Source organism: Podarcis erhardii, assembly GCF_964252035.2.
Source record: "Podarcis erhardii genome assembly, chromosome: 5".
Lineage (NCBI taxonomy): Eukaryota > Metazoa > Chordata > Lepidosauria > Squamata > Lacertidae > Podarcis > Podarcis erhardii.
Genome location: NC_138509.1, coordinates 65,013,960 through 65,041,860, shown reverse-complemented (window position 1 = coordinate 65,041,860; position 27,901 = coordinate 65,013,960). Strand labels below are relative to the sequence as shown.

Sequence of the window (27,901 nt, the reverse complement as noted above, 5' to 3'; positions counted from 1 at the left end):
ACATGCTTGACTAAATAGGGAGTTTCTTTCTCAGATGCTTTCCAAAACTAAATCCTAGAACTACTTTTCATTCTCTATTAGTTATTAAGCAATTCCTTAAAAGTCCTTCGTTTCAAACTGCTTTTTAAATCAGTGGCGAGTATATGATTTAGGTAACAATTTTATTCTGAAAGAAATCAATGGCATAACACACATTAATGTCAATGGAGTAGGGTTGTTACACAAATAGCCTAAATTCAGAGCCTCAAACAGGCTGTTCTGTGTTTTGCCTTTGCGACAATGGTGGTGAAGGAACAGGCAAGGTGTTCCTGCCTGTTTAACTGTACTTCAGGTCCAGGAAGAATTAAAATGACACGGGGATTTCCCATGTGAAGCCTCTCAAGTCCTCTTGCTGTCCATATGAATCCCGTGCCAAAGTGACATTCTTCCTGCAAATGGAGGGAGGAGGGAGGAGCAGGAGCTATTGGGAAACAAGGACAGACAAACACAGTTGGGTCACTGCTTCTGCTAACACTGCAGAGTCCACTCTCTCTATAAAAAGGCAAGGCTGCTGAGTCAAAAGCCTCACAGACGCCGTGGGAGCAGTCTGTGATAGACACCTCTGCAACACCTCTCTCAAAGCCTCCAGGAAGAAGACAACATGAAGCTTGCTCTCCAAGCTGCGCTGTTCACTGGGCTTCTGGGTAAGTGAATGCAGGCTTGCAGAAAGGTACAAGTCAAAGGCACTTCAAGGCTGCAAGGTGGAATTAGAGTCTGTGCTCAGACAATGGCAATCCTTTAAAAATCATGCCGCTTTAATTTCTGCCATTTCTTGCCTTTTAAGAAATAGGGTTGCAAGCCTTTCAAATATTTTCCTTATGGAAAACAGCAAAGTCCTATTTTGGGATGGCAGAAAGCCTCACTGGTTTGCAGCAGTTCCTGCCTTTTGTTGAGGTCTCAGTCCAAGAGCCCTGTTGGATGTGCATCTAAAGCACATCCAACACACGTCTTCACCACAAAGAATCCTGGGAGCTGCTGTTTCTTTTTCACAAAGCTGCAATACCCAGCACCCTTAAGTGACCACTGCTCCCAGAATTCTTTCCCAGGATTCTCAGGGATTGAACATGGGGTGCAGAGCAAGTGCCCTACCACTGAGCTATTGCCCTTCTTCTAATTAGGGCTAGACTCAAATCAACTGGAATTAAGCTACAATGAATAGGGCTGTGTTAATTGCATGAGTGCAGTTAAAGCGTCTGGTGTTGGGAGGAAGCAACAGTTAGGATTGGTGCTGTGGGGGTAGGGATGGATGGATGTGTTCTTTACCCATTCACCTCCCATTATGTCCTCCCAATGAACCTCTCTCCCTAGCACATTACTTTCAGTACATAAGGGAATCTTCCCCTGGTGTTTAATACTGTATGTGTCTAGGTTTTGGTGGTAGCAGGATTTTATTCCTGAAGCATGAACATGTCTTGGGATGACTGCGTGCAAAATCGCCTTACTAGAAAAGTTAACCAGCAAACTTAAATTAGCAAAGGGTCAAGTAAAGGAGGATGCCTTCACCCTGTGTGGTTCCCTTTTATCACATACGCAGCTTATAGCTGCTTGAGCATGTGTGGCTGAGAGTGTGAAAGCAATCTCTCCAGACTCTTTCGATAAAGAATGTGATAGCTCTGGCTTGACTTGTGACAGCACAGCTGGCATTCATCACAGGCTGAATAAAAATCTCAGCTACCACGGACTGAAATAATTCATTGCCCTTAAGTACTGCAACATCAGACTAAACGAAGAGTGTTGCATTCCTCTAAACAGCTGAGTCTTTGTCTTGGGGCCAGTATGCGACTGCTCAGTGTGATGCAGCGCAAGACCTGGATTGAGGCTCTTGTGTGTAGGTTAAGCAACAGAGTTCTGATGGACAGGATCGGTAGAGATGCACTGAAAAAAACGCTGTTTGAGAAAATCTCATTTACATGGACAACAAGGAAACAGCAATTCAAGGATGTATACCTTATGTAGGCATCTAGGAGCAGTTCCAGATCTTCAGGATTCTGCCTTGATAGTCAAGGTTAGTTTAATACAGCCTTCCACAACGTGGTACCTAACAGATGATATGGGCTACAGCTCCCATCATCCCTGACCAGTGGCCATGTTGACTGGGCCTGATGAATATTGCCGTGCAAAACATCTGGTTGGGGAAGGTTGGTGAGCAAATTTTCCTACCCTGATCCTAGTATTAGACAATGGCACAGATGGGAAGAAAATCCCATACATCTGGGGAGGTGGACTTCAGACAAGGCAGCGTTATCATCGTTCATGGCCCATGATATCACAACACTTCCCCTCCTTCATTTTCTTCACAGCATTGTGTTTTGCAACATCCGGGGTAAGATGGTGTACAACATCAACGGCTGAGCAGAACAAGTGTCAAAGACTGCAGGAATGCTTAAGTACCTCCCAGCAACCTGCACCTTTCCCACAATTCAGCTGTGTGAAGAAGAGCAGTCCCCATGACTGCATCAGTGCCATTGCGGTAAGTGATTAGTGGAAGCTGGACCCAAACACTGGGGAACTTCCCTGAATTCGGTGTGCAAGACAAACCAAACTTTTGCTGGTGGGTCTGTCAACTCTGCAGAAAATGGTTTGTTTCAAAGATCCTAGTTCCCTGGTTAGGGTCAAAAGCAGGAGCTAAGAGCGGCCCATGAGACAGAACTGGGCGGACTAGGGACAGACCTTGGAAAGTTCTGACTGATCACAGAAGTGACTGGCAGAATCCCTGGGGTCATGGAACCTGGGAGGAATCAATGGTAAAACAGTCTTTGCCTGTATACTTCCTTTTCAGACTCCAGTATGGGTTATTTGCTAGAAAATGGTTTTAGTGGTTAAAACAGTAATCACTTTATTATGGGGCCATAGATCCAAAGAGGTTAAAACAAAATATTGGCCTGGTGGCAACCTAAAGCAAAGTCCCAGGCAACTAGAACACTAAAGGAAGTCCCTTCTTGATCCCCTGGGCTAAATTATCAGTTTAAGATTGCTCTATACCTCCTTTCTGACTCTGGCACTGTGAAAAAAGAGAAGAGAGCTCAGTTAAATTGGGGGTCCATCCGTCACTGAGTGGTATAATAGTCTTTCTAGCTCCTTTCATTCCTGTCACTTCTTCCCATTTGTGTTTTCTTCTTCCCATTTGTCTACTCTTATGTGCTTTCAGGCCTCCGAGGCAGATGCTGTCAGCCTGGATGGTGGTCTCATTTATGATGCAGCCTTGGCCCCGCATAACTTGAAGCCGGTTGTATCTGAAGTTTATGGCACAAGTACAGGAGGTAAATTTCAACAGGGCTGATTTTGAGAATTCTGTTGTGCTCTGTGTTGTGGCAAGGCCCAAGCTGGGGTCAGGGTTCAGGTGTTGCTGCAATATGCTGCTTTTCTTAAAGCCAAGCCTGCTTAAAGCCCACTCCCAGAGGAGTGGAGAAGTCCCAGATCTTCCTGGGCCTACTGCAACGGAGTCCTCTGAGTTAGAGGTTAGAGACCCATCAGGTTCATCTGAGAGTGCTTCTGGAGCAGGCCTTACATGCCCATGGAGTGTAGGCCTGGAGCCAGTGGCTTCAAGTTACAAGAAAGGAGAATCTGACTAAACACCAGGAAGAACTTTCTGACAGTAAGACCTGTTCAACAGTGGAACGGACTCCCTTGGTTTGTGGTGGACTCTCCCAGATCTTATTCCATCGCTCTAACCACTACACCACACTGACTCTCTAGTGCTAGGAGTGGAAGAACATGTCAGTTTGGATTTCTCCCAGTTTCTCATTTTTCCATTATTAAATTCAGCTCTCCACATTTCTGCATCAGATTAGATTTTTTTTTAAGTCCTCATGAAAGTTCATGAAGCTTCTTGAGTGCATTTCTCCTAACATACAGATTTTTGTATGCAGTTTTGCTGAATTTGCAAGCCATATCCTGTAATAATACACTCTGCTGAGCTGTTCTTAAACTTAGTAGACAAGAGTCATTAGGAGAAGGCCTCCATCTTAGGGAAGAAGTAGGAAAGTTCTTGAGGAACTTCAACAGTGGAACGGACTCCCTCGGATTGTGGTGGACTCTCCTTCCTTGGAGGTTTGTCAGCAGAGGCTGGATGGTCATCTGTCATGGATGCTTTAGCTGAGATTCCTGCATTGCAGGGGGTTGAACCCTTCCAACTCTACAATTCTATTATTCTTCATTGCCGCACAGGTCACAATATGCCCTCTCTCTTTCTCCCTGCCAGGAGAATCTGTTACCAGTTACTACGCTGTGGCCGTTGTGAAGAAAAATACCGTTCAGTCACTTGCTGATCTCCGAGGGAAGAAATCTTGCCACACCGGCTTGGGCAGATCTGCAGGCTGGAATATGCCAGTGGGGCGGTTGTTGAATCTTGGTCTTATAGAATGGGCTGGAGCAGAAACAGAACCTATAGAAAAAGGTAAGAAGCAGAGTAATGAAAGCCACAAGATTGATGTGGAAGGAGCGAGAACGGGCAGGATGGTTCACCTGACCTTTGTTGAATAGATTACTTTCCAGCCACGCAGAAGTCAGAGATTTCTTTCCATCCTCCATTCAGAGAAACAAGAGGTGTTATCATAATTCAGAGACACATTCTAGCCAAGGAAAAGCACTCACAGGGTGCAGAGCAGGGCTGGTCAGGGTGGTGGCGGCCTGAGGAGTGTCCTGATAGAGAGGGCCGCATTCAGCAACCAGGCCTCAGGTTCCCCATCCTTGGTGTACACCCTCTGGGAATTTTCGCATTCTGCCCTTTACTAAAGTGGAATGGTGACCCAGCACATGTTTTACATATAGCCACACTTCATAGGTACCAGGTATAAAATCCAGGGTTAACGCAACACATTTTATTTACCCAAGTGGCTGCAGAGCATGATCTGAGAAGTGTGTCCTGGTATCCTGTGTATGTGTGTGCTTGTGTGAATTTGTGTGTGTGTGTGCATGCGTGCATAAGAGAGGATGGAGGAGGCTAATTCCTGTTTTGTTTAGGCCACACCCACCTTTTGTTTTGGCACATGGCCCCCAGAAGGCAAGCTGAGACAGGATGTGGTCCTTGACTGAAAGAGGTTTCCCCAGCCCTACCTTGCAGATATAACATTGCAGAAGCTTCTGGGATGTCTGTCACAAGTTGTATGCCTCTGCAGTTGCTGAAACAGCATATGGCCTGAGATTTGTTTTCTGGGACATCACAGAACAGGGTTGGAGAACCTTTAGCCCTCCAGATGTGGCTGAACTACAACTTCCCTCAGCCCAAGCAAGCACGGCCAATGGTCAGGGATGATGGGAGTTTAGCAGCATCTGGAAGGCCCAAGGTTCATCACCCCTGTCACAGAGATTCCTTGGACTTTGTGTTCCACCTGCTTTCTACCAAGAGGCGAGTGCTGTCCTTGACAATAATTGGCATTCTAAGGCCATGACTGAGATGCTTGTGTGGCTGACCCATCCCTGATACAAACTAATAGGTGAATGCTATTTAGAAGAAGGGACCTGCCAATGCCTTGCCTGTGTGGTCTTCTTTTACAGCTGTAGCCAAGTTTTTCTCAGGCTCCTGTGTCCCAGGTTGCAAAAATGAGCCAAATCTGTGCCGCCTTTGTGCTGGAAAAGGTGATGAAAAATGCAGCCGGAACGACCCCTACGCTGGGTATTCAGGGGCTTTCCAGTAAGTAACATGCATTTTTCATTTGGTTTCTTTTTTTGGGGGGGGGGTGTCATAGCCCTAGGAAATTCAGGTGCTTTCTAACCAAAATAGGAAAAGGAGGGGTTTGTTCTGAAATGCCGAACACAATTTTTGAACCTAACACTGGAAACATGCAACCTGAGAGCCTTTCTGGACAATCAAAGGACTGATGGTACACTCCCCATTTCCTTGAACAGCAAGAGATTCTAAGAGCATCGATACCTTCTTTTGGCAGAGATGGGGTGTTTTTGTAATATCTGGTTTATTTAGAAACATACAAGTAGAGCTAGACATGCTTCTGGTGTGCAGTGAATTCTCTACCCTGCATCAGATGAGAGGCTGCCTATACACAGGTGATGCCTTCAGCTTCCTGGAAACTCTCAGTTTTAAATGGTAGTTAGCAATTATGCCAGGGCTGCTGCTGCTGCTGCTGCTGCTGCTGCTTCTCCTCCCTTCTCCTCCTCCCTCCTCCTCCTCCTCCTCCTCCCTCTCCTCCCTCCTCCTCCTCCTCCTCCTTCTTCTTTCTTGCTAGGCCCATGGAGGAGGGAGTGTGCTTCAGGACTGTAGTACATGGGGATTTGAATTTTAACACTTTCTCCCCTAGCCATGATCTTGACAAAAATCAAAATCTCGTCAACATGTCTTTTAGGGTTAAAAACAAAACTTTAGCCAGATGTACACTCCAGTGCAGGAGAGGTGGAACTCTACAAAGGAATAAAAACAATCCACTCTCCTAACAGTGAAAAACAAACCAGAATGTTTCCAAAACAGCTAGACATAGCTGCGGGTGGGCTAGCTTAGCTGCCATTTTCCACATAAGTAAAGACATTTTTTAATAATGAAGGAAAACAAGGTTTCACATAATGGTGCAAGCATGGACAGGAAATTATATCCAACAGATGTCAGTAACATATTCAGAACATGTGACATTTATACTTTACTGCCGTCACAATAGCAACTGTCAGGGTTTCTGGGAGAAGTGAGGAGATGGCAGAGGAGACGGAAAGCGAGTGGGAGGAGGGAGAGAGAGACGAGGAAGAAGATGACGGAATTCGAAGGGAATCTATGAGCCTAAGCAGTGAGTCAGAGGATTCCCAAAAGGGAGCTAGCATGATCAGGCGAAAAGCAGGAGAAGAGAGAAGCTGTGAAAAGTCAGGAAAGGAGGGGAGAAAGCCCAGTGAAGCACAGACGCTGTCAGAGGGGTCTCAGCCGGAACGGAGTAAAGGGGGTGGAGTTGTCAGCCTCTCGGAGGGAGGAGGAACAGGAGAAAACAGAGAGAGGGGGTTGGAGCAAGGTGTTCAGCCGGAAAGGGTAGAGAGTGGAACAGGGGGCAGTATAGAGGACGAAGGAAAGGTCAAAAGCAACGTACGCGCGCCAAGTTCAAGCATAGAGGCGCGCGGAAGTGGGGAAAGCTCAGAGGAGGAGCCCGGCCCCAAAGCCAGAAGGAGGGGGCAGGAGGCGGCAGAGGATTCAGCCTCAGGCGAATCCCGGAAGGACGTGAAGGAAGTTCTGCAGAGGCTGAAGGAACACAGGCTGTACGCCAAGTTGGAGAAGTGCCAGTTTGATGTGAGAGAGGTAGATTTCCTTGGCTACAAGCTGTCCGACGAGGGACTGGCCATGGACAAGACTAAAGTCCAAGCGCTGTTGGACTGGAAAAGCCCTCGAAATCGGAAGGAGGTCCAGAGGTTCATCGGCTTTGCCAATTTTTATCGCAAGTTTATTAAAGGTTTTGCAAACGCGACGGCGGCAATCACTGACACCCTCAGTTCCAAGAAGAAGAAGTTCGTCTGGACCGAACAAGCAGAGCGATCCTTTCGGAAGCTTAAAAGCCTTTTCGCCTCCGAGGAGCAGCTGCTGCACGTGAATCCTGGCAGGCCCATGCGGGTAGAGACAGATGCATCAGACAGAGCAGTTGGGGCCGTCCTCTTGCAAGAGGATTCGCAAGGCAACTGGAGACCGGGTGCATTCTACTCCCGGAAGCTCAGCAAGACGGAGCGCAACTACACCATATGGGACAGGGAGTTGTTGGCCATTCATGCAGCTTTCAAAGCGTGGCGACACTTCCTGATAGGAGCCAAGCACACGGTGCAGGTCCGCACGGATCACAAGAACTTAGAGTATTGGCGGACGGCTAAATTGCAAACCCAACGACACATGCGCTGGGCGGAATTCTTTGCGGATTTCGATTTTAAAATAGAATACATCCCTGGAGACTCCAATGTTATAGCAGACGCGCTGTCCCGAAAGCCTCAATACCTGGAGGAAGTAGCTCCAATCGCAGCAAAGTACATCTTCGCACCGCAGGCGTGGACGTGCGCTACCATCGCAGTCGACCTGGACGCGGTGCGACGCGCGCTGCAAGAGGATCAGTTTGCACAATCCAAGATGGAGGAGCTCCGCAGAGGGTCGCCTGACAACAATGAGTTTCAGTTGCAGGACGGACTTTTGACTCGCAAGGGCGCCCTTTACGTGCCCACCGACGAGCTTCGCGCCACGGTTTTGCAACAATTGCACGATGCCCCGAGTGCGGGCCATTTCGGCAAAGAGAAGACGATGGAGTTGGTGGCAAGGGACTTTTGGTGGCCCCAGATGAGAGGAGAGGTGGCGGACTACGTAGCCAGGTGCGATATCTGCCAGAGGTCCAAACCAGTGCATCAGAAACAGGCGGGATTGTTAGAACCGCTGGAGACACCGCAGCAACCGTGGGAGAGGGTAGCGTTGGACTTTGTTACAGACCTGCCCAGCTCCAGAGGTAAGACGGCGGTGTTAGTGGTTGTGGACTTGTTCACCAAGATGGCGCACTTCATTCCTTGTGCCAAGGTGGCGACGGCAGAACAGACCGCAAAGCTCTTCATCGATCACGTCTTCAGAGTGCATGGACTACCGCAGTCCGTCTTGTCCGACAGGGGGCGCCAATTTGTTTCCACTTTCTGGCGGAAGCTTCTGGGTATCTTGCACGTCAAGATCAACCTGACGTCGGCGAGGCATCCACAGACCAACGGTCAAGCGGAGAGGGTCAACGCGATCATGCAGCAGTACCTACGGTGTTACGCCAACCAGCGACCCGCGGCGTGGGTGGACCACCTGCCGATGGCTGAGTTCGCCTACAACAACACGAAGCACGCATCCACCGGGGTGACGCCTTTCTTCGCGAACTATGGACGTCATCCCAGAACCTTCCCGAGCTTTACAGCACCTGAAGGGGGGGGACCTCAAAATGCCGACCAGTTTGCAGCAGAGTTGCAAGAGGTGCACGAGGAGCTGCGGAGACATTTGGAGCTGGCAAAGCAGGCGTATAAGGTGCAAGCCGATAAACACAGAAGGGCGGGGGAAGACATTCAGGTTGGGGACTGGGTATGGTTAGCAGCCCACGCGATGCCGGCCAGGTCGTTGGCCAAAAAGAAGTTAGAACACAGGCAGCTAGGACCATATCAAGTTGAGGCTAAGGTCAATCCGGTGGCTTTTCGCCTAGCCCTTCCGGAGGGCTCCAGGGTGCACCCGGTCTTTCATAGGTCGGTGCTCACTCCCTACAAAGCCCCACACAGGTTTCAAGAGTCAGGAGCACCTCCAGAGCCACGTAGAAGGGCGCCTGAGAGAGGGGAGTCGCCAAGACCAGAACCTCTTAATGAGGTCACAGAGATACTGGATTCACGATGGGGGGAGGAGGGAGTTGAATATTTTCTCGCCAGGGAAGGCACTCCAGTCTCTGCAAATAGCTGGGTGCCGGGTTACGCTTTGGACGAACCCCTGTTGAAGGAGGAGTTTCATGCAATTTTTCCGCACAAACCCATGCCCGAGGAGTATTTTGATGATTGGCTTTTCACGCCCACTTTGTCGGGCAGCACGTTCGGGGGTTTCTCCTCGCCCGAGGGCTCTACGCCCAAAACAAGCCCGACCAGGGATCCCCGCCTGGGGGGGGAAGAGACAAACCCTTATTGGTGGGTGGATCAGCCAAGGGAGGTATGGAGTCAGAGGTGGATGATAGGTCCTTGGCGGGCAGCGCCAGGAGAAGCAGTGAGGGAGGAAGAGACTGTGATGCCTTCAGGTGGAGAACCCGAGTTCGAACACACGTATACGGAGCTGCCAGAGGAGAAGATTGACATGGACACCCGGTATCCTGAACCGACCCAGGAAGAACCACATTTCCCTCAACCTGCACCCAGCGACCGGGAGGGGGGAAGGGGGGGTTTCGAGGGGGGGATGGATGTCAGGGTTTCTGGGAGAAGTGAGGAGATGGCAGAGGAGACGGAAAGCGAGTGGGAGGAGGGAGAGAGAGACGAGGAAGAAGATGACGGAATTCGAAGGGAATCTATGAGCCTAAGCAGTGAGTCAGAGGATTCCCAAAAGGGAGCTAGCATGATCAGGCGAAAAGCAGGAGAAGAGAGAAGCTGTGAAAAGTCAGGAAAGGAGGGGAGAAAGCCCAGTGAAGCACAGACGCTGTCAGAGGGGTCTCAGCCGGAACGGAGTAAAGGGGGTGGAGTTGTCAGCCTCTCGGAGGGAGGAGGAACAGGAGAAAACAGAGAGAGGGGGTTGGAGCAAGGTGTTCAGCCGGAAAGGGTAGAGAGTGGAACAGGGGGCAGTATAGAGGACGAAGGAAAGGTCAAAAGCAACGTACGCGCGCCAAGTTCAAGCATAGAGGCGCGCGGAAGTGGGGAAAGCTCAGAGGAGGAGCCCGGCCCCAAAGCCAGAAGGAGGGGGCAGGAGGCGGCAGAGGATTCAGCCTCAGGCGAATCCCGGAAGGAGAGAACCCAGGGGGGCAGAAAGACCCTGCGGAAAAGAAAGGAGAGGAAGAGGTGGTCTAGAGCCAGGCTATTAAGTTGGTGTGGAGGAGGAGAGGAGTCAGAGGGGGACTTCAGCGGTCTAACGTGACAGACGTACAGCCACAATGCTGAACTGTGAAAGAAGCAACTATCTTCAATAAACTTTTCCTGTAAGTAAACTATAATGGAGTAAGGTCTCTCGTGAGCTGGGACCCACCTGGGTGGCTGTGACAGCAACATTGCTCTTCTGTGTGTGGATGCATCTGCAAATCATTGCAGAAGTGCAGAAAGAGATGGAGATTATTTATTTTTGCACAATAAATGCACAAACGACTGAGAGTGTGGAAGTCTCCCAGTAGTTTCTGTGGCACACAACTATGTGGCAAGCATTAAAATGTCCTCAAAGTCTTGTATTTTCTGGTTACCGTGGGTAGCAAGAAACTGGTTAAATGTCTCTACATGGCAATGTAAAGTTCTACCACCATTTATGGAGAAATGAATTTTTATTGTCAATTTCCAGTGAGGTAGTCATTTCAATCAGTTGCGGAAAACATGATAAAAAAAAACTTGTGGTACCCTAAGAACTGCACACTCATTGTGACATAAGCTTTTGATGACTACAATTCCAGATCATAAAGCCCACAAAAGCTTAAATCATACTACATTTGTTAGCCTTTAAAGTACTACCTGACTCTTTGTTGTTCATATTATGAGTTTTTGCTATGATTTCTGTTTTGGAACACTCAACTTGCAATGTCTGATTTCCTCTCTATTCCCTCATGATAAGTCTTTCCTTTCCGGAAGAAAGTTTTTCTGGAACTATCCAAGCCTCGCTTTACCTATTCTTCCACACTCTTACTACTCATTTGCGCTTCAAGACCCCCAAGCCACCTCAAGGAGAATAAAGACACAAGGACATGGAATTTAGGTTACTGTTAATGGGAAAAATTTAGACCACAACTTTATTGGTTACAGAATGTGAGCGGTATTGGCTTAGGCATTGGGATCAACAGACTATATCTGACTCCTGCCCACCTTGCAGGAAGTCTGGAAGGGTAAACCACCAGTAGGGGGAGCCCCGCCAATGAGGATCGACTCAAGCCCCCCTGGGTTCCTACTGGGGTCGTGACATGGCCCTAGCCCCTCCCCGGGCTTTGGACAAGATCCACACCCCCGGATTCCTTTAATGGAATACCCTTGTGCATGGAGGGGCAGGTGATGGCTGCACCTCCCCTCCCCCCCACACTGCTATTCCAATGCCTAATCACCAAACCTTACAAAATTATGACGATTGTTATGAGGTAGGTGAAAACCAAGTGGCTGGTGCCAATCTGCCAAGTGGAAAAAGTCCTACCAGGCCCCTCAACGGCGACCAACCGAAGTACATAGGAAGGCTAGGGACCCTAGCTAAAAGTGGGTGGGAGGGTAGGAGATCCGTGGTGAGAGGCTGAAAGAGGAGCTTCCAGAGTTTAAATTGGCCCCGGCCATGCCCCCACAGCGCCCTGATTGGGCGCCTGGCAAATGGCATGGCCGGGTCACCCTCAGTGTGACACAGAACGCTACCCCGCACCACGCTGAGGCGGGGGTGGGACCTGGTGGCCTGAGCGCAACCTGGTCCCACTCGGAAGCGGAACCGATTTCCAGTGCTTGGTCATTCCTGAAACCGTCCATGTTTTATCTGTGTATTATGATTTTTAATTTCTTCACTTATGGACTGTATCACTTCTGCATACTGTTGGCGCTGAAGAAAATAAAGAATAGTAGTTTGTATGCTCAGGATCTGTAATTCCTTTCTGCTTCTTTTAACACGCAGAAGGTTGGTGTAAGGACCCAAAACTTCAGTTGTTCTAATATTTCTTCCTCTGCTTGTTCTTCTAGATGTCTGAAGGACGGAGCTGGAGATGTGGCCTTTGTGAAAGACGCAACTGTACTAGGTAAGGACAGAGGGCAAGTTTAGCGCTTTACATGTTGTTAGACTCCAGCTCCCATCAGGCCCCTGCCATCACTGCCTGAAGGTCAGGGATGCTGGGGACTATGATCCACAAAATCTGGAAGGCAACACACTACCTGCCCCAAAGTTCCTAGTAGAGCTCAACCCTCTGTGCAGACGGAATTCACATTTTTGAGTGAGTTTGTGCTGAGTTCCATGGACTGACCTGGTTCTATAAAGGCTGACGATATGTACAGAAACCTGTATGGTTCAGCTTTTTCTACAAGTGCCAAAAAATACACAACTTCATTTGTGAAAAGGTCATGCAATTAGGCCATTCCAGCACCTGGTTGACTTCATTTATTATATCCTGAGATCAAACACCCTATCTTACAGAGATGTAGTACAGTAACCACTTGAGCATTCCTTGGAAGGAACATTGAAAGATCTGCCTTATGCCTAGCCAAACTACTGTTTCAGTGTTGTCTACACTGACTGCCGGTAGCTGTCCAGAGTTTCAGGAAGGATTCTGCCCCAGCCTTACCCAGAAATACTGGAGATTGAACCTGAAACCTTTTGCCTGCAAAACATGTACTCCATCGTTGAACTACAATGCTTTCCTGCAGGAAATTGTAACCACTGTAAACCTGGATGGACTCTCAGTATATACAGGTGGAATCAGTATCATGTAATTGTAGAGTTTCACCTTCATTGTTTTTCATTATTAGACATCACAAAACTCTTAATCTCAGATTTGTGGGTTCAAGCCTCACGTTGAGCAAAAGATTCCTGCACTGCAGGGGGTTGGACTTGATAGCCCTCGTGGTCCCTTCCAACTCTATCATTCTATGAGTCTATGGGCTTCTCATTTCTCAGCTTTGGTATTCTAGCATTCCAGGGTGGAACCTATCTTACATACCTGGCTTTAAATCTTGCTATCATTTTTCATAGCCCTCAGTCCAGAAGAAAGGAACCAGTATGAGCTGCTCTGTGATGATGGCAGTAGGAAGCCTATTGAGAAGTATAAAGAGTGTTCTCTGGCTAGAGTCCCTGCTCATGCTGTGGTAGCACGGAGTACCGACAGTCGGGCAGATGAGATCTGGACGGTCCTCTCCAAAGCAATGGTATGTATGTATGTATGTGTGTGTGTGTGTGTGTGTGTATGTATGTATTTCATAAATTGTTTTCAATGACGTATCCCAAAGCAATTTAGAAGAAGAAGAAGAAGAAGAAGAAGAAGAGGAGGAGGAGTTTGGATTAGATATCCCGCCTTTCACTCCCTTTAAGGAGTCTCAAAGCGGCTAACATTCTCCTTTCCCTTCCTCCCCCACAACAAACACTCTGTGAGGTGAGTGGGGCTGAGAGACTTCAAAGAAGTGTGACTAGCTATCGACTGTCTGGCTCCGAAGCGCCCTCTCCGATTGCATGGAGCCTGGACAGCCCCGTAGTTTCCCCTGGAGCTGAGGGTGATGAAACAATCACTGAGAGGCTAGGGTTCAGGTGGCAGAAAACTCATTCTGAATCAGACCTGACACAGGTTGGAGCTCAATGTCGAGCCTACCAAGTGGTGATAGCGACAGCGAAGAGGACTTTCTTCATTGCCTCTGTTGCATATGCAGAAAACAGCAGTAGGAGACTCTTTCAGGTGGTTCACAATTTAACAGAACCACCTGCACCATCGGGGCCTGGTAAGGACCCCAAGATGAAGTTTTTTGCAGATAAAGTCACTCAGATTGGGGAAGAGGTAGACTCCACTGTGGGAGCAGGGCTGGGGTGGGAAAGTGCTAGATTCCTGTCTAGTCAAGTTGCATGGGATCAATTCCAATCTGTTACCTCCGAGGATGTGGACAGGCTGCTTGGATGAGTGAAACCAACCACCTGTCTCCTTGATCCTTGCCCATCCTGGCTAATAAAAGTGAGCCGGGAAGGGCTGGGTGATGGGTTCTGTGGGGTGCATAATGCTTCCCTCTGTGAGGGAGCTTCCCAGACCCGCTGAAAGAGGCGGTTATTAAACCGCTTCTTAAAAAAACATCTTTGGACCTGGCCAATATGGTCAACTATTGTCCATTCTCAAATTTTCAATTCTTGGGCAAGGTGAATGAGCAGGTGGTTGCTGAACAACTCTAGACACGCCTGGAGGATGCGAACCATTTGAATCCCTTCCAGTCGGGATTCAGGCCTCACCATGGAACTGAAACTGCCTTGGTCGTGCTGGTTGATGATCTCCGACAGGCTAGGGACAAAGATGAAAGCTGTTTCCTAGTTCTGCTGGATCTCTCAGCGGCCTTTGATACCATCGACCATGACATCCTTCTGGACCGTCTAGAGGGGCTGGGAGCTGGGGGCACTGTTATACAGTGGTTCTGCTGCTTCCTCCTGGGTCATGTCCAGAAAGTGGGTTGGGGGATGAGTGTTCAGACCCCCACTTGTGGGGTGCTTCAGGCTTCCGTCCTCTCCCCCATGCTTTTTAATATCTATATGAAGCTGCTGGGAGAGATCATCAGGGGGTTTGGACTGGGTGTTCATCAGTATGCAGATGATACCCAGCTCTACCTCTCTTTCAAATCAGAACCAGTGAAGGCGGTGAAGGTCTTGTGTGAGTGCCTGGAGGTGGTTGGAGGATGGATGGCGGCTAACAGATTGAGGTTGAATCCTGACAAGACAGAAGTACTGTTTTGGGGAGGACAGGGGGCAACCAGGTGTGGAGGACACCCTGCTCCTGAATGGGGTAACTGTGCCCCTGAAAGACCAGGTGTGCAGCCTGGGAGTCATTTTGGACTCACAGCTGTCCATGGAGGTGCAGGTCAATTCTGTGTCCAGGGCAGCTGTTTACCAGCTCCATTTGGTATGCAGGCTAAGACCCTACCTGCCTGCAGACTGCCTTGCCAGAGTGGTGCATGCTCTAGTTATCTCTCGCTTGGACTACTGCAATGCACCCTGCATGGCGCTACCTTTGAAGATAACCCGGAAACTACAACTAATCCAGAATGCGGCAGTTAGACTGGTGACTGGGAGTGGCTGCTGAGACCATATTACACCAGTCCTTATAGACCTACGTTGGCTCCCAGTATGTTTCCGAGCACAATTCAAAGTGTTGGTGCTGACCTTTAAAGCCCTAAACGGCCTCGGTCCAGTATATCTGAAGGAGCTTCTCCATCCCTGTCATTCAGCCTGGACACCGAGATCCAGCGCTGAGGGCCTTCTGGCGGTTCCCTCACTGCGAGAAGTGAGGTTACAAGGAACCAGGCAGAGGACCTTCTTGGTACTGGTGCCCATCCTGTGGAACGCCCTCCCATCAGATGTAAAGGAAATAAACAACTATCTGACTTTTAGAAGACATCTGATGGCAGCCCTTTTTAGGGAAGTTTTTAATGTTTGAAGTTTTGTTCTGTTTTTAGTCCTCTGTTGGGAGCTGCCCAGAGTGGCTGGGGTAAAAATATGGGGCGGGGTAAAATGATAATAATAATAATAATAATAATAATAATAATAATAATAATAATAATTACACTACAGTCCTGCATTTCTTCGTTGTTTCTTCATTAGACCCCCAAAAAGGAAGTGGAAGTCAGGTAGACTATGCAAGTCTAGCAGTTAAGTTGAGGGCAGGTGAACCAATGGAATGTTGAAGGTGTCCACTGGAAAATAAAAGGGATGGAGAGAGGTGGAATTGACCTGCTTTTGGCGGGGTTGGCAGTGGTGATGCATATACCATGAGTTTTCAAAACTCTTCTATGCACTCCATCTGACTTCATGTTTTCTTCTTACCTTTTCTCACTCTTCAATGAATATTTATTCTCCTATCTTAGGAGCTGGCTTCCCAGAACCCACAATCTGGATGCAAACTTTTTGGTTCTCCTGAAGGTCCTACCAAAGACCTTCTGTTCAAGGATTCTGCTGTCAGTCTTCTTCGTGTACCTGAGTTAATGGATTCTCAACTCTACCTGGGCTCCCAGTACTGTGGTGCTATTCGGGCTATCAGAAAAGGTATGCAGGAGATCAGCTGCCATGGACCATCAGTACACTGGTGATACCCAACTCTATTTCTCTGTATCATCTGGAACTGGGAATGGCTGAGAAGGCTCCAGACTGGTGTCTGGATGCAGTGGCAGGCTAGATTAGCTTAATAAACTGAGTCTGAATCCTGACCAGACCAGACAAAGGCTCTGTGGGTGAGTGGTTCTCAGATCTGGTAAGTTGAGCCATTGCCTGTCCTGGATGGGATCAAATGCATTTTGGGGGTGTGTTCCTGGATCCAGCTCTGTCACTGGAGGTTCAGGTCCCCACAGTAGGTAAGAGGTATCTCTGCTGGTATTCTCTACACTCCGGCACATGTAACAGCACTGGTGCCAGTTAGGGTTGGACTTTGGGGCAGCTGTCCAGAGCCCCTTAATGAAGTCACCAGCACTTCTCTCTACCAGCACTTAATTTGCAGCACGATGAGGCATCAGAACTCCTGGTTAATTGAGTTTCTCGTTTCTGATCCTTTAGACAGACCTTCCCCTGATACCGAAGGGAGGATCAGGTGGTGCGCAGTGGGCAAGGCTGAACAAACAAAGTGCGACTCATGGAGTGGAGTGAGCGGAGGCTCCATAGAGTGTGCTGTGGCAGAAAGTCCTGATGACTGCATCATCAAGATCTTAGTAAGTGCTTTGAGCGGCACACCCCTTTCCCTTGTACCTTGCCACTGTGAGTCCTCACTTGGGTTTCATTGCCTCCATCCGGTGCGGTTTTGCTTCTGAGGCTGTGTACACATCATGCATTTAAAGCACGTTTCCTCACACACCCCAAGAATATTGGGAACTGTAGTTTTCTAAAAAATTTTTAATAAATTGGTTAGTTGCTTTATCTTGCCCAGGGCAGCAAGCGACTTACAACGAAATAAACGGACATACAATACACCTCACATAGAGATATTAAAGCCAAGAGGAAAGAGAAATGCATTAAAAACATCCTGCCCATGTCTAAAAGGCCACAGGTAGTTAAATATAAATGAGATAGTTAAGAAAAATCTCTCATAAATTAAAATATCTTCATATGAAGCGGGAAGTCCCACCCATTTGTTCTATAGCAGGGGTTGGCAAGGTTTACCTTGCCTGGGCCGGTTCACTCCAGTGGAGATCCCTCTGCGGGCTGGATCGTGCGCATGCATGAGTGCGCGCACCCACCATTTCCGGCGTTTGCGCAGATGGCACTGCAGAAATGAGTCCCCGCGCTGTGCCAGTTTAGTGCAGTGCACGGGGACTCACTGAGTGTGCAGCTCGGTTCGGGGGCAGCTCGGGGGCTGGTTAAAGACCCCCGTGGGCCGCTTGTGGCCCATGGGCCTTAGGTTGCCGACCCCTGTTCTATAGCACAGGGAAACCTCTTTGGTTATGCTGATCATTGTACTTAACTCGCCAGCCAAAGTCATTACCTTAATAAAGGAACCAGTTTGGTAAGATTGCTCTTACACATTCTACCTCCACAGATGAATTGGAAGGGACTCGGGGAATCATGCAGAATGACCCCTGCCCACTCAGAACACTATCTTATCTTTGACCTATGAATCTTAGGGATATCCAATATAGTAAGCTCTGGGTGTTGTTGGACTACAACTCCCACGATCTCTTCCCATTTGCCATCCTGTCTGGGTCTGATGGAGGTTGTAGTCTAGCATCTGGAGGGCATCTTATTGGGTACTGCATTATTCTATTTCCCCACCTCTTCTCCCAAGGAGCTCAAGTGTCATTTACTGCCTTCCCTTTCCTAAAGGGCTGTGAGAGTACTTTAAATGTTGGTGTGGACGATACTAACCGTGTGCATTCTGTGCTCAGACACATTGAAACGTTTGGAGGAAACTAGCTTCTGAGTCTTCCCCATTCTTTCTAGTCAGAGCTCACTAACCTGTGAGCAAGACTGCAGCTAAAGAAGTTTTATATAGTGTTAATTTCACAATGTGTATTTATTTCTCAGCTTCCAGACTCAGTGCCTGGAAGGCTGAGAGATTATGTCAAGCTGCAAAACTTGAATTCGAATTACAAGATTTTAAACATGCTTCCTATTATGCAACATGGAGGTTAAATTTTAGAAAGGCCAATCAATCTGGTGATCTCTAGATGTTTTCCAGCCAGCATAGCTGGTAGTCCAAAATATATGGAAAGTGTCAGGTTGAGGAAGGCTTTCATGCAGGGCTACTGTTTTGTGGCTTAAGCCTTTTACAGGCTTAACAATTTGACTGGGAAAGTGCAAGCATAACAAAAAGAAGAGGATTTTCTCTAATACTAGTTATGTCCAGATTGTTACATTTGTATATGGATCTCTTACACATTTGAGTAGATACCCGTACATTCATACCTTGGTTTTCAAACGCTTTGGGAGTCGAATGTTTTGGCTCCCGAACAATCGAAAACCGGCACTGATCATTCCAGATTTCGAACGTTCTTTGGAACCTGAATGTCGGATGTGAATTCTGCAGCTTCTGATTGGCTGCAGGAACTAACTGCAGCCAATCAGAAGCTGCGCCTTGGTTTCTGAATGTTTTGAAAGTTGAATGGACTTCCAGAATGGATTCTGTTCGACTTCCAAGGTACCACTGTTAGTGCTCTTTGTGCAATAAAAGCACACCTTCATAATCCCTCTCCAAAGAAAGCAGGTACATTGCAATAAATAGCAATGACTGAATAATGCCCCTGAGCAACAAATTTGCTTCAAACCCAATGCACATTTTCCGATGCACTCTTTCATGCATGGATGATGTTGTCTTGGCTATATAAAATATTTCTCATGTGGAAAATGTGTTTGCTATTAGCATATCTGATGTTCTTTGCAGAAAGATGAGGCTGATGCCATAAGCTTGGACGGAGGGTTTGTCTACACTGCCGGGATGTGCGGTTTGGTGCCAGTGATGGCTGAAGTTTACTGTAAGTATGGAAAATGGCAGTTTGACTCAATACAGCCCACACTATCACAAGCCCAAATCTGGAAATAACTTCTGATAGACCTTCATTGCAGTTCTGCAAGGGGCCCAATGGGGATTTTGACCCACATGCTCAAAGTTTTACACCAATTTTGCATTGTGTTTATTATACCTACCTATGGGCAAGCATAGGGACTCGGGTGGCGCTGTGGGTTAAACTACAGAGCCTAGGGCTTGCCGATCAGAAGGTCAGCAGTTCGAATCCCCGCAATGGGGTGAGCTCCCGTTGCTTGGTTTCTGCACCTGCCAACCTAGCAGTTCAAAAGCATGTCAAAGTGCAAGTGGATAAATAGGTACCACTGTGGCGGGAAGGTAAACGGCATTTCCGTGCGCTGCTCTGGTTCGCCAGAAGCAGCTCAGTCATGCTGGCCACATTACCCAGAAGCTGTACACTGGCTCCCTCGGGCAGTAAAGCGAGATGAGCGCCGCAACCCCAGAGTTGGTCACGACTGGACCTAATGGTCAGGGGTCCCTTTACCTTTACGGGCAAGCATATTGTCACTTCAGATGAGAGCACATCACTGTGAAGGTGTGCCAAGCAATGCTCTGCATGTGATTCACTTTTATTATAAGTTCTCAGGAAGCATTTGGTGTTTGTCCCTCAGGTCTGTGACCACAAATGGCTTTACTCCCATTGCTGTTATGGCATTGCAAAAACTGGGTGGGTTTGGGGTGGCATTCAATTAGCGTGTCCCATCAAGATTTCTGTTTGCACAACAGAACTCCCCCTCATTTTCTTCCCCCCACTCACCACCACACATGAACCCTGCATCCTCCCCAGATTTGCCCCAAAGGTTTAAGGGGGAAAGGACGGGGGAAGCAGAAATCCTTGTGCTGGCAGAATGACTTCATTAGTGCTACTTTGGATACAACTCTTTGTCTTGGAATATTATGTCTAAAACCTCTTTCTCATTCTCTTTGTAGCTGACCCTGCCGCATGTGCCCATCCAGAAACAGAGACAACAGGTAGGTCACTCTGGGACATACAGCCATAGTAAACCTAGGATTTAAAGCTTTTGTTCATTTGTTAAATCTATATCTTACCCTTCCTCTCAAAAGAACCCAGGGCAGAAAACATGTGATTCAAAAAAACAACAACCCAACACCTAAAAACATGGCTAAACCTTTCTGTGCAATGTTTGTTTGAGAGAGAGACAGAGGGAGAGGGTCTAATATTATACTTCCATTTCAAGCTGTATTTATATAAATACAATTTAATATTCGTTCATATTTATATAAATGTATTTGCCAGCTTTAAAACTCTTTCAAATCCAGTACTATTGGCAAAGATAGTCTCCATGGTTCCTGGCAAGATGGGGCAGGATGTGTCAGGAGAGGTAGAGGATGACAATTCCATGAAGGGTGTAGGTAGAGACAGTGCCGATCGGAAGGTTGGCGGTTCGAATCCGTGCAATGGAGGGAGCGCCTGTTGTTGTGTCCCAGCTTCTGCCAACCTAGCAGTTTGGAAGCATACCAGTGCAAGTAGATAAATAGGTAATGCTGTGGCCAGAAGGTTAACGGTGTTTCTGTGCACTCTGGCACTCATCACAGTGTTGTGCCAGAAGTGGTTTAGTCATGCTAGTCACATGACCCGGAAAGCTCTCTTGGCTTGAAGTGAGATGAGCGCCGCACCCCATAGTTACCATTGACTGGACCAGGTCCAGGGGTCCTTTACCTTTACCTTTTTTTTACCTTACGTAGAGACAGCTCAAGCAGTGTCAAGGATGAGGGTCCTGGCCCCTGGTGGTCAGATAGCTCAGAAGGGGAGGGGGAGCCAACAGAGGCAGCTGCCACCCCACCTCCTGAGAAGCCAGCCAAACCAGACCCACCCCCACCCCTGTCTCCTGGGAAAGAGTTTCCCCTGGTGGCTGAGCAGACCTGGCCAGGCTGGTGGTAGAGGGACAGTCAGAAGGTTGGACCACGTTGTTGCTGAAGATACATCGCTATCAATGCAGGCATGAGCAGAGCAGAGCCATTCTCTGCTCAGTCTTCTTGCTTGGGACAGGAACCTCATTAGTGATGGAGCACACTCTGTTCCTTTATAAGTAGAGCAGGAGGGGTGCATCAATTGTGTTGGGACAATGTTTTAGCTCCTTTTTTTATTACATTTATAACCCACCTCTTTTCCAAGGAGCTCAAGGTGAGCTTACACAATTCTCCCTCTTGTCATTTAATCACGCCTGGTCATGCATCCTGGACTCTGCCCGTGTACCCATTGAGCCTTGTAACCTGAACCCTGAGTGAAGCAGAGATGCAGCTGATTTATTTAATAAAACTTTCAGGATTTCCTGAGCTGAGAGTCTGGGTTTTTCATCTGAAAGCGGGAGCCAGGACAGAGAACCCAGGTTTCAAACTGATCTACAGTGGTGCCTCGCAAGACGAAATTAATTCGTTCCGCAAGTTGCTTCGTCTTGCGATTTTTTCGCCTTGCGGCGCGCGGATTCCTCGGGTATTAACGGCTTTAAGAAAAAGGAAGCAAACCCGCAAGACGTTTTCGTCTTGCGAAGCAAGCCCATAGGGAAATTCATCTTGCGAAGCACCTCGAAAAACGGAAAACCCTTTCGTCTAGTGAGTTTTTCGTCTTGCGAGGCGTTCGTCTTGCGGGGCACCACTGTATGAGCAAAGCATTCTTCTGACTTATGCCTATTTTCCAAATAAGGACACAACAATAGAGAGGTAGTCAAGACCCTACCCACTCATTCATTCAACATGTGAGAGAATTACAAGCTTTCATGGGCCAACTTGGCTCCCTCCCTCCATTAATTAGGGTCTCATTTGATTTGAGGTCTTATTTGAGATTTTTCTCCCCCTTTTCCTTTCCTGTCTCCAGTAAAGGGCTACACTGCTGTTGCTGTTGTCAAGAAAGCTGATACTGGATTCAACTGGAAGACAATGAGAGGAAAGAAATCCTGCCATACTGGTGTTGATAGGACTGCTGGCTATAACATCCCCATGGGCTTGCTTTACCAGGAGAACATTGGAAACTTCAATATTAGTGAGTGACCTCATGTTCACTTATTTAACTACTTTGCACATGACTCCCCTTCGGAGCCAAAAGTGGTTAAGTGGTATACAACCTGTTTAAATATGTAAACAAGCCATCTCACCCTATACATTATGTGTCAGAAACCTGGTGCCTCCTTTCCAAAGCCTGGGAAGCTTCTGCCCGGCTTAGGGAGGGAGGTGCGATGCTCACATGTGTGACATCACCCCCACCCCATAACCTTTGCAAGCTCACACTTCTGGCCCAAACTGTTCCCCTACGAAAAAAGTCACTGCGTGCCACTGTTTGGTGCTGCTGTTGTCCTTTTAAAAGGGCAGGGCTTTACATGGCAGAACACCCTAACCAGCAACATTGGAGGAGCTGGGAAGGACTAGGAGACAGACACTTCTACTCAGTCCAACCTCACTATTTCCTGCAGCACAGTTAGCCAGTGCTTTGCATTGTTCTGCCCAGCCCAGCACTTTCCTGGCTATTTTGTTTTAGTTGCAGTAAAATATAGCACTGTAAGCGCAACACTGCTATAATACTATTTAATAAAAAATGTTTCCCAGCACTTACCACATTGCTGAAACGTGCGGGGTGTGCATCTTGTGATATCTGGCCAGGATAGAGTGCTGAGAATCTGCCATTCCAGTCGCCTGCTTAAGAATGGCTGAATACAAATGTATGGCACTGCCTTTTGGAGAATACCCTTGGATTGGCTGGCAATGTTTCTTTAGTCTATGGTGGTAATCCAGATGGCTGATAAACCATCACATGGGGGGGGGGGATATGTTGGATCATGACACAGTCATTTCTAGAGCTGACTCATTGAAATCATGGTTGACTTAGGTCCTACCTTGATTTCAGTCAATCTACTCTAAATGACTACATTTGGATGCAACCAAAAATATTTTGGGATGGGTGGGATACTTTTAAAATAAGATAGCTAGCCTGCCAGCCAACAAGACTGAAATTTTAAGAAGATGGTGGAGGAAATCCGCTTTCCTATATTCTATTGGGCATTCCAAATAGCAATCCCTTTTTGTGTGCAAATATTTCACTGCAAATATGATATGTGGCCATCTTACAAGAACAGATACAGAAGAATTCCAAGTGACTATTCCATGTTCTCCTGTCAGGTACATTCTTCAGTGAAGGCTGTGCTCCAGGATCACCACCTAGCAGTCCACTCTGCAAGCTGTGCAAGGGCACTGGTACTGGAGGGGCACTCGCTGACAAATACAAGTGCAAAGCTAACAGCAATGAGATATACTTCGGCTACAGTGGTGCTTTCCGGTAGGTAACTTGGATATTAAAAACAAACTCTTATTCAGGAGATGATAGAGGAATGTACCCATGAGTTTTTCAAAGAGAAATCTTAAACAACTGCAGCAACGAGCCATTCAGTATTTTGTCTCTATTAGTCCATCAGATGCCTCCTCAGGCCCAGTTTCCTCCTCCTGTTACTTATTATTATTATTATTATCAGTGCTTTTCCCCCCTATAAAAATGTTTAGGGGGACTCTCATTTAGACTCAAGAAAATCAACATTTTATAGTTCAAATCAGGAAAAATAAATACAGTAAATGGACAAAAGTACAAAGATTCACAAAATGTTTAGGGGTATGCGTCCCCCTGCGTCCATCCAGAAAAAAAGCACTGATTATTATTGCTGTTGTTGTTTTTAAAGAATATTTTCATGAATTCCCAGGATTCAAAATCCTATGCAGGATATAAGCCTTGTTAGTATTAATTTTAAAATTAGCAGGGCAAAGCTCTACTTAGGATCCCCCCTCTATCTCAGGTATGTGGAGCCTAGAAGCAATCACTTTGTGGGTACTGAATTGCAAACAACAAGCTCACATATTCCATGTCAAAACCTGGATACTGAAAGCAAGTTTCAAACTAAGATGTTTTGACTTCTGTCTCAAATGAAATCACTGCTCCACCTAGTGGGTGGAACAAATCAGCACAAATAGCATTTCCCCCACTTCAAGTAAAACATATTAATCTGTACTTTTGACATGGCTATTAAATATAAATCCAGGTAAATAGCAAAAATAAAAAATAAAAAATCTTGTTGCCAGCGTATTGCCGTGATTTCAACATTACACTGAACTGGCCACAACTCTTTTCAGTTCACAGCATCTCACCAAATTATCATCTGTGATTAATTGCGTCTTTCACTTCTCATTGCAAATTCTGAATCCATTTGAACATAACTGGAAATATTCAAATTCATTTCAGCAGTCTGGTTCGAAGGAATTGACAAATGCTACACCAACATTTTTCTTTTAATTGTGTTTTCTAGGTGTTTGATTGAGGCAGGAGATGTAGCCTTTGTTAAACACACCACAGTCCAGGAGAACACAGAAGGTATGTGGAAGGTTTATGCCAGGCCTAAGCAGGATGCGCAAGGAGCCCTACTCCTGTGGATTAACCTAACACAAATTTCACAAAGTGGCCACAGGTTTTATAGAGAAATGGATGTCTATTTCCCCCATCACTACATGCCCATAAATGTCCCCTGCTCACAAGGGGGATCCAAGCAGAATAGCATCTAAACAGCAAGTCAATTAGCAAGTCCATTGAAAAGAAAGGGAAATTCTGCATGAGTTATGCTGAGGATGGCTAACTGCTGGCTCATGGAAATGTGAAATCTGAAGCAATTTAATTTGGCCCCTGATGGCTAAACTGTATTCAAATTGAAAGGAACAAAGTCCTCATTTGGATGTTAAATTAATATGTAATATTATGCTGAGCCAAAGTTCACTATGATTGTGAATCCTTACTGCTAGATGGAAACATCTTTTTTTTTATCAGATTGCCAACCACTTCCAAAGTGGTAATCCCAGTGGTGGGTAATGCCAGACCTAACAGAAGGCAAAGCCAAAGTGTACAGTAGGTTATGTTCTAGCCAGGCAAAAGCACTTGATGGCGCAGAGAAAGGCATGGCCTGTAAAGAGTCCCAAGGGCTAGACAGAGGTTGTTGGGAGAGGAGCACTTGGTCTTTGGACTGGAAGTTCCATACCCATTGTCCTCCACCCAAGCACTCCACAAAAGAGAGAGTGTGGCTGTTCTTGTTGGCTCAGCCCCTGACAACTCATGGTCTGCCACCTTTGCACGATTGACACCTGTGAATTTACATGATTGCCTGCAGAGGGAAGGTTTGCACATACTGTTGTATTATATGGTGGCTTGCATGAGACTGGGGACCCTGCATGATCCGAGCTCCCAGTTACAAGGAAGCCTGCATATTGCAACAGACAAGGGCAATGACAGCTGTTGGATGCTCTCCTCCTCCTCCTCCTTTTTACAAAATTTCTTTGCATACAATAAACTAAACTCTGCTTTTACAAGCTGTAAAGAAAAGGGGGGAAAGGAGCAGGTAAACTCAGTTGCTTTCACTTGTCACAATTCTCATGGAAGTTACATAAAAATATATCCCCTTAGGCTGTGCCACTGCTAAACCATTCCTCTTAAAGAAGCAAGTTCCAGTACTACATGCAGACACCAAAATACTGTATATAAAGTCTTCTTCCCCTGTGTAGCCATTTGCATCCACCTGTAGGTGTTGGTGGGGTATGTAACATCAGGGACAGGGTCACCTGGTGAGTGCTCACTTGACAGATCCCTGAATAGAACAATAAAAGCTTTATGATCTTTAACATTCTTTTTTCCTCCCAGGAGAAAACAAACCTGCTTGGGTAGGGAACAAGATGGCTGCCGATTTTGAACTTCTGAAACCTAATGGCGATCGCTGTCCAGTTAATGACTATGTAAGATGTGGTCTGGCCACAGTTCCTACTCATGGAGTAGTTGCAGCACCTGGGAAAGCAGAGACTGTCCGTCGTGTGTTACTTGACCAACAGGTGAGGTGTTTTTTTTTTGGTTTTTTTAAAGGGGACTTCCCAGATCACAACTCACAATAAATCTGTTGGCTTGTGATAGCTTTTAAAAATAGTATGTAAATAAATCACACCACTTCTGTAGAGGTAGCCACAGTTGGACAAAATTCTTTGTACAAAAGACACCCAGAAGCAATCAAGGGAAGTGTAGGAACAGTTTAATCATTAAGGAGCGCTCAGTAGGAAGAGAACAACTGTGAAATGTTTGACGCACCATTTGGATGGCATGTGATCACCACAACCTTTTACCAAAAAGTGGGTGACCAAAACTTTAACATGACAGCTAACTGAATCCTGCTTTTCTTCCTTAATTACAGGTTTTTTTTGGAAACAGTGGATCAAGAAAAGAGGATTTCCAAATGTTCCAATCTGAAACCAAAGATAGCTTGTTCAAAGATGGCACTCAGTGCTTAGTTAGCACAAAAGAAAAGACCGCCGCTGCTTATCTTGGCGAGCAATATCTGACTGCTATTGGTGGATTCAAGAAATTCTCACCTTCAGGTATCAATTATACACTGGGATGAATGACACCAGTCAGCTTCGGGCAAAACCTGGATTTCAGTTGCAGTCTAGACAGTACTCTCTTATAGTCGAAGAGGAAGCATTATATTTTTCCTTATCAAGGCTTTCCAGATGTTGTTGGAGTACAAATCCCACCAGTCCCACCAACATGATCAATGGTCAGGGATGCTCAGAGCTATGGTCCAGCAACATCTGAAGGACCACAGGTTTCACGCCTCTGTTCTACATCTTTTTTTTTAAAGCAGCCTTCCCTGATTTGGTGCCCTCCAGAAGGTTTGGACTATAGCTCCTATCATTTCTGACCATCAGTCATGCCGTCTGGGACACTTGAGAGCTGCAGTCCAGAACATCTGGATGGTACCAGGTTGGGGGAGTCTAGGTTAAAGGGCATTTTAAGTGAGTGGCAAAAAGTAAATATCAGTAAGGACCAATGCTACATGACCTTTTAAAAAGGCAGTTTCATAAACTATAAGTTGTTGTCCCTCCCCCCCACAGTTTTGGCTTGTGCACTTTTGTTGTGAATTTTTAAACATGTGTGCTCCACTGTATTCTATAACAATTTTGCAAAGCAGATGTAGTTTTTTCAGTCCTATAGAAGTTATGCAATCATCCTGTTCCCAATATTCTGGATAGGAAAACTGAATGAAATATAATGTTATTAGCTAGCTACACTGTTCATGCTCCCTTTCCTTCATTAGTCTGCACAAAACAGACCTTTGAGAGAGTCCATACCCATATTCAAGATGTGATATTACCTGAGGCTTTAGCTCCTAAGTCTTAGACAAATTTCCATGAGAGTAAAATGGTTTCTAGGGCATTACGAAACATTGCCAGAGTTTGTCTGTTTTGGTGTGCTGATCTTAAACTTTCCTTTTTATTTCTCTTCTCTTCTTTCTGTTTTTATGTTACAGAACTCCTTAAGGTCTGCAACTTCCACCATCATGATGTCTAATGTGATGAAAAGCAGCTCCTTGTAATGAATGAGTAGCATTGGAAGCACCATTTTTTCTTGCCTTAACTTGGGGATCTGTCCAACTGTTTCTTTTCTCCTTAACATCACAACAAAGTGTGTTCAAGCTTCTCTTTGTATGGCTTTTTAACTCCTTGGTGTCACTAGTGCAAATAAATAAATAAAAGTAACTCTCACAAGCTAA

At 46.7% G+C, this 27,901-nt stretch overlaps 1 protein-coding gene across 1 annotated transcript; it reads left to right on the top strand.

Moving 5' to 3' along the window:
* The first annotated feature begins 547 nt into the window (after positions 1-547).
* TF (transferrin) lies at positions 548-27,901 on the top strand. The gene is made up of 17 exons (XM_081864490.1): positions 548-683; positions 2,340-2,509; positions 3,188-3,299; positions 4,241-4,435; positions 5,536-5,671; positions 12,328-12,383; positions 13,331-13,503; positions 16,186-16,363; positions 16,868-17,019; positions 19,185-19,275; positions 20,256-20,297; positions 22,162-22,326; positions 23,457-23,613; positions 24,629-24,693; positions 26,005-26,189; positions 26,543-26,726; positions 27,659-27,901. Exons 1-17 carry the CDS (start codon positions 641-643, stop codon positions 27,697-27,699), a joined length of 2,145 nt encoding a protein of 714 aa, XP_081720616.1. The 5' UTR covers positions 548-640; the 3' UTR covers positions 27,700-27,901.

Coding starts and splice junctions, on each gene's coding strand:
- TF (XM_081864490.1), top strand. CDS start 641: ATGAAGCTTGCTCTCCAAGCTGCGCTGTTCACTGGGCTTCTGG. Junction 17,020..19,184: donor ACTGCATCATCAAGATCTTA/GTAAGTGCTTTG, acceptor TGTTCTTTGCAG/AAAGATGAGGCTGATGCCAT. Junction 24,694..26,004: donor AGTCCAGGAGAACACAGAAG/GTATGTGGAAGG, acceptor TTTTCCTCCCAG/GAGAAAACAAACCTGCTTGG.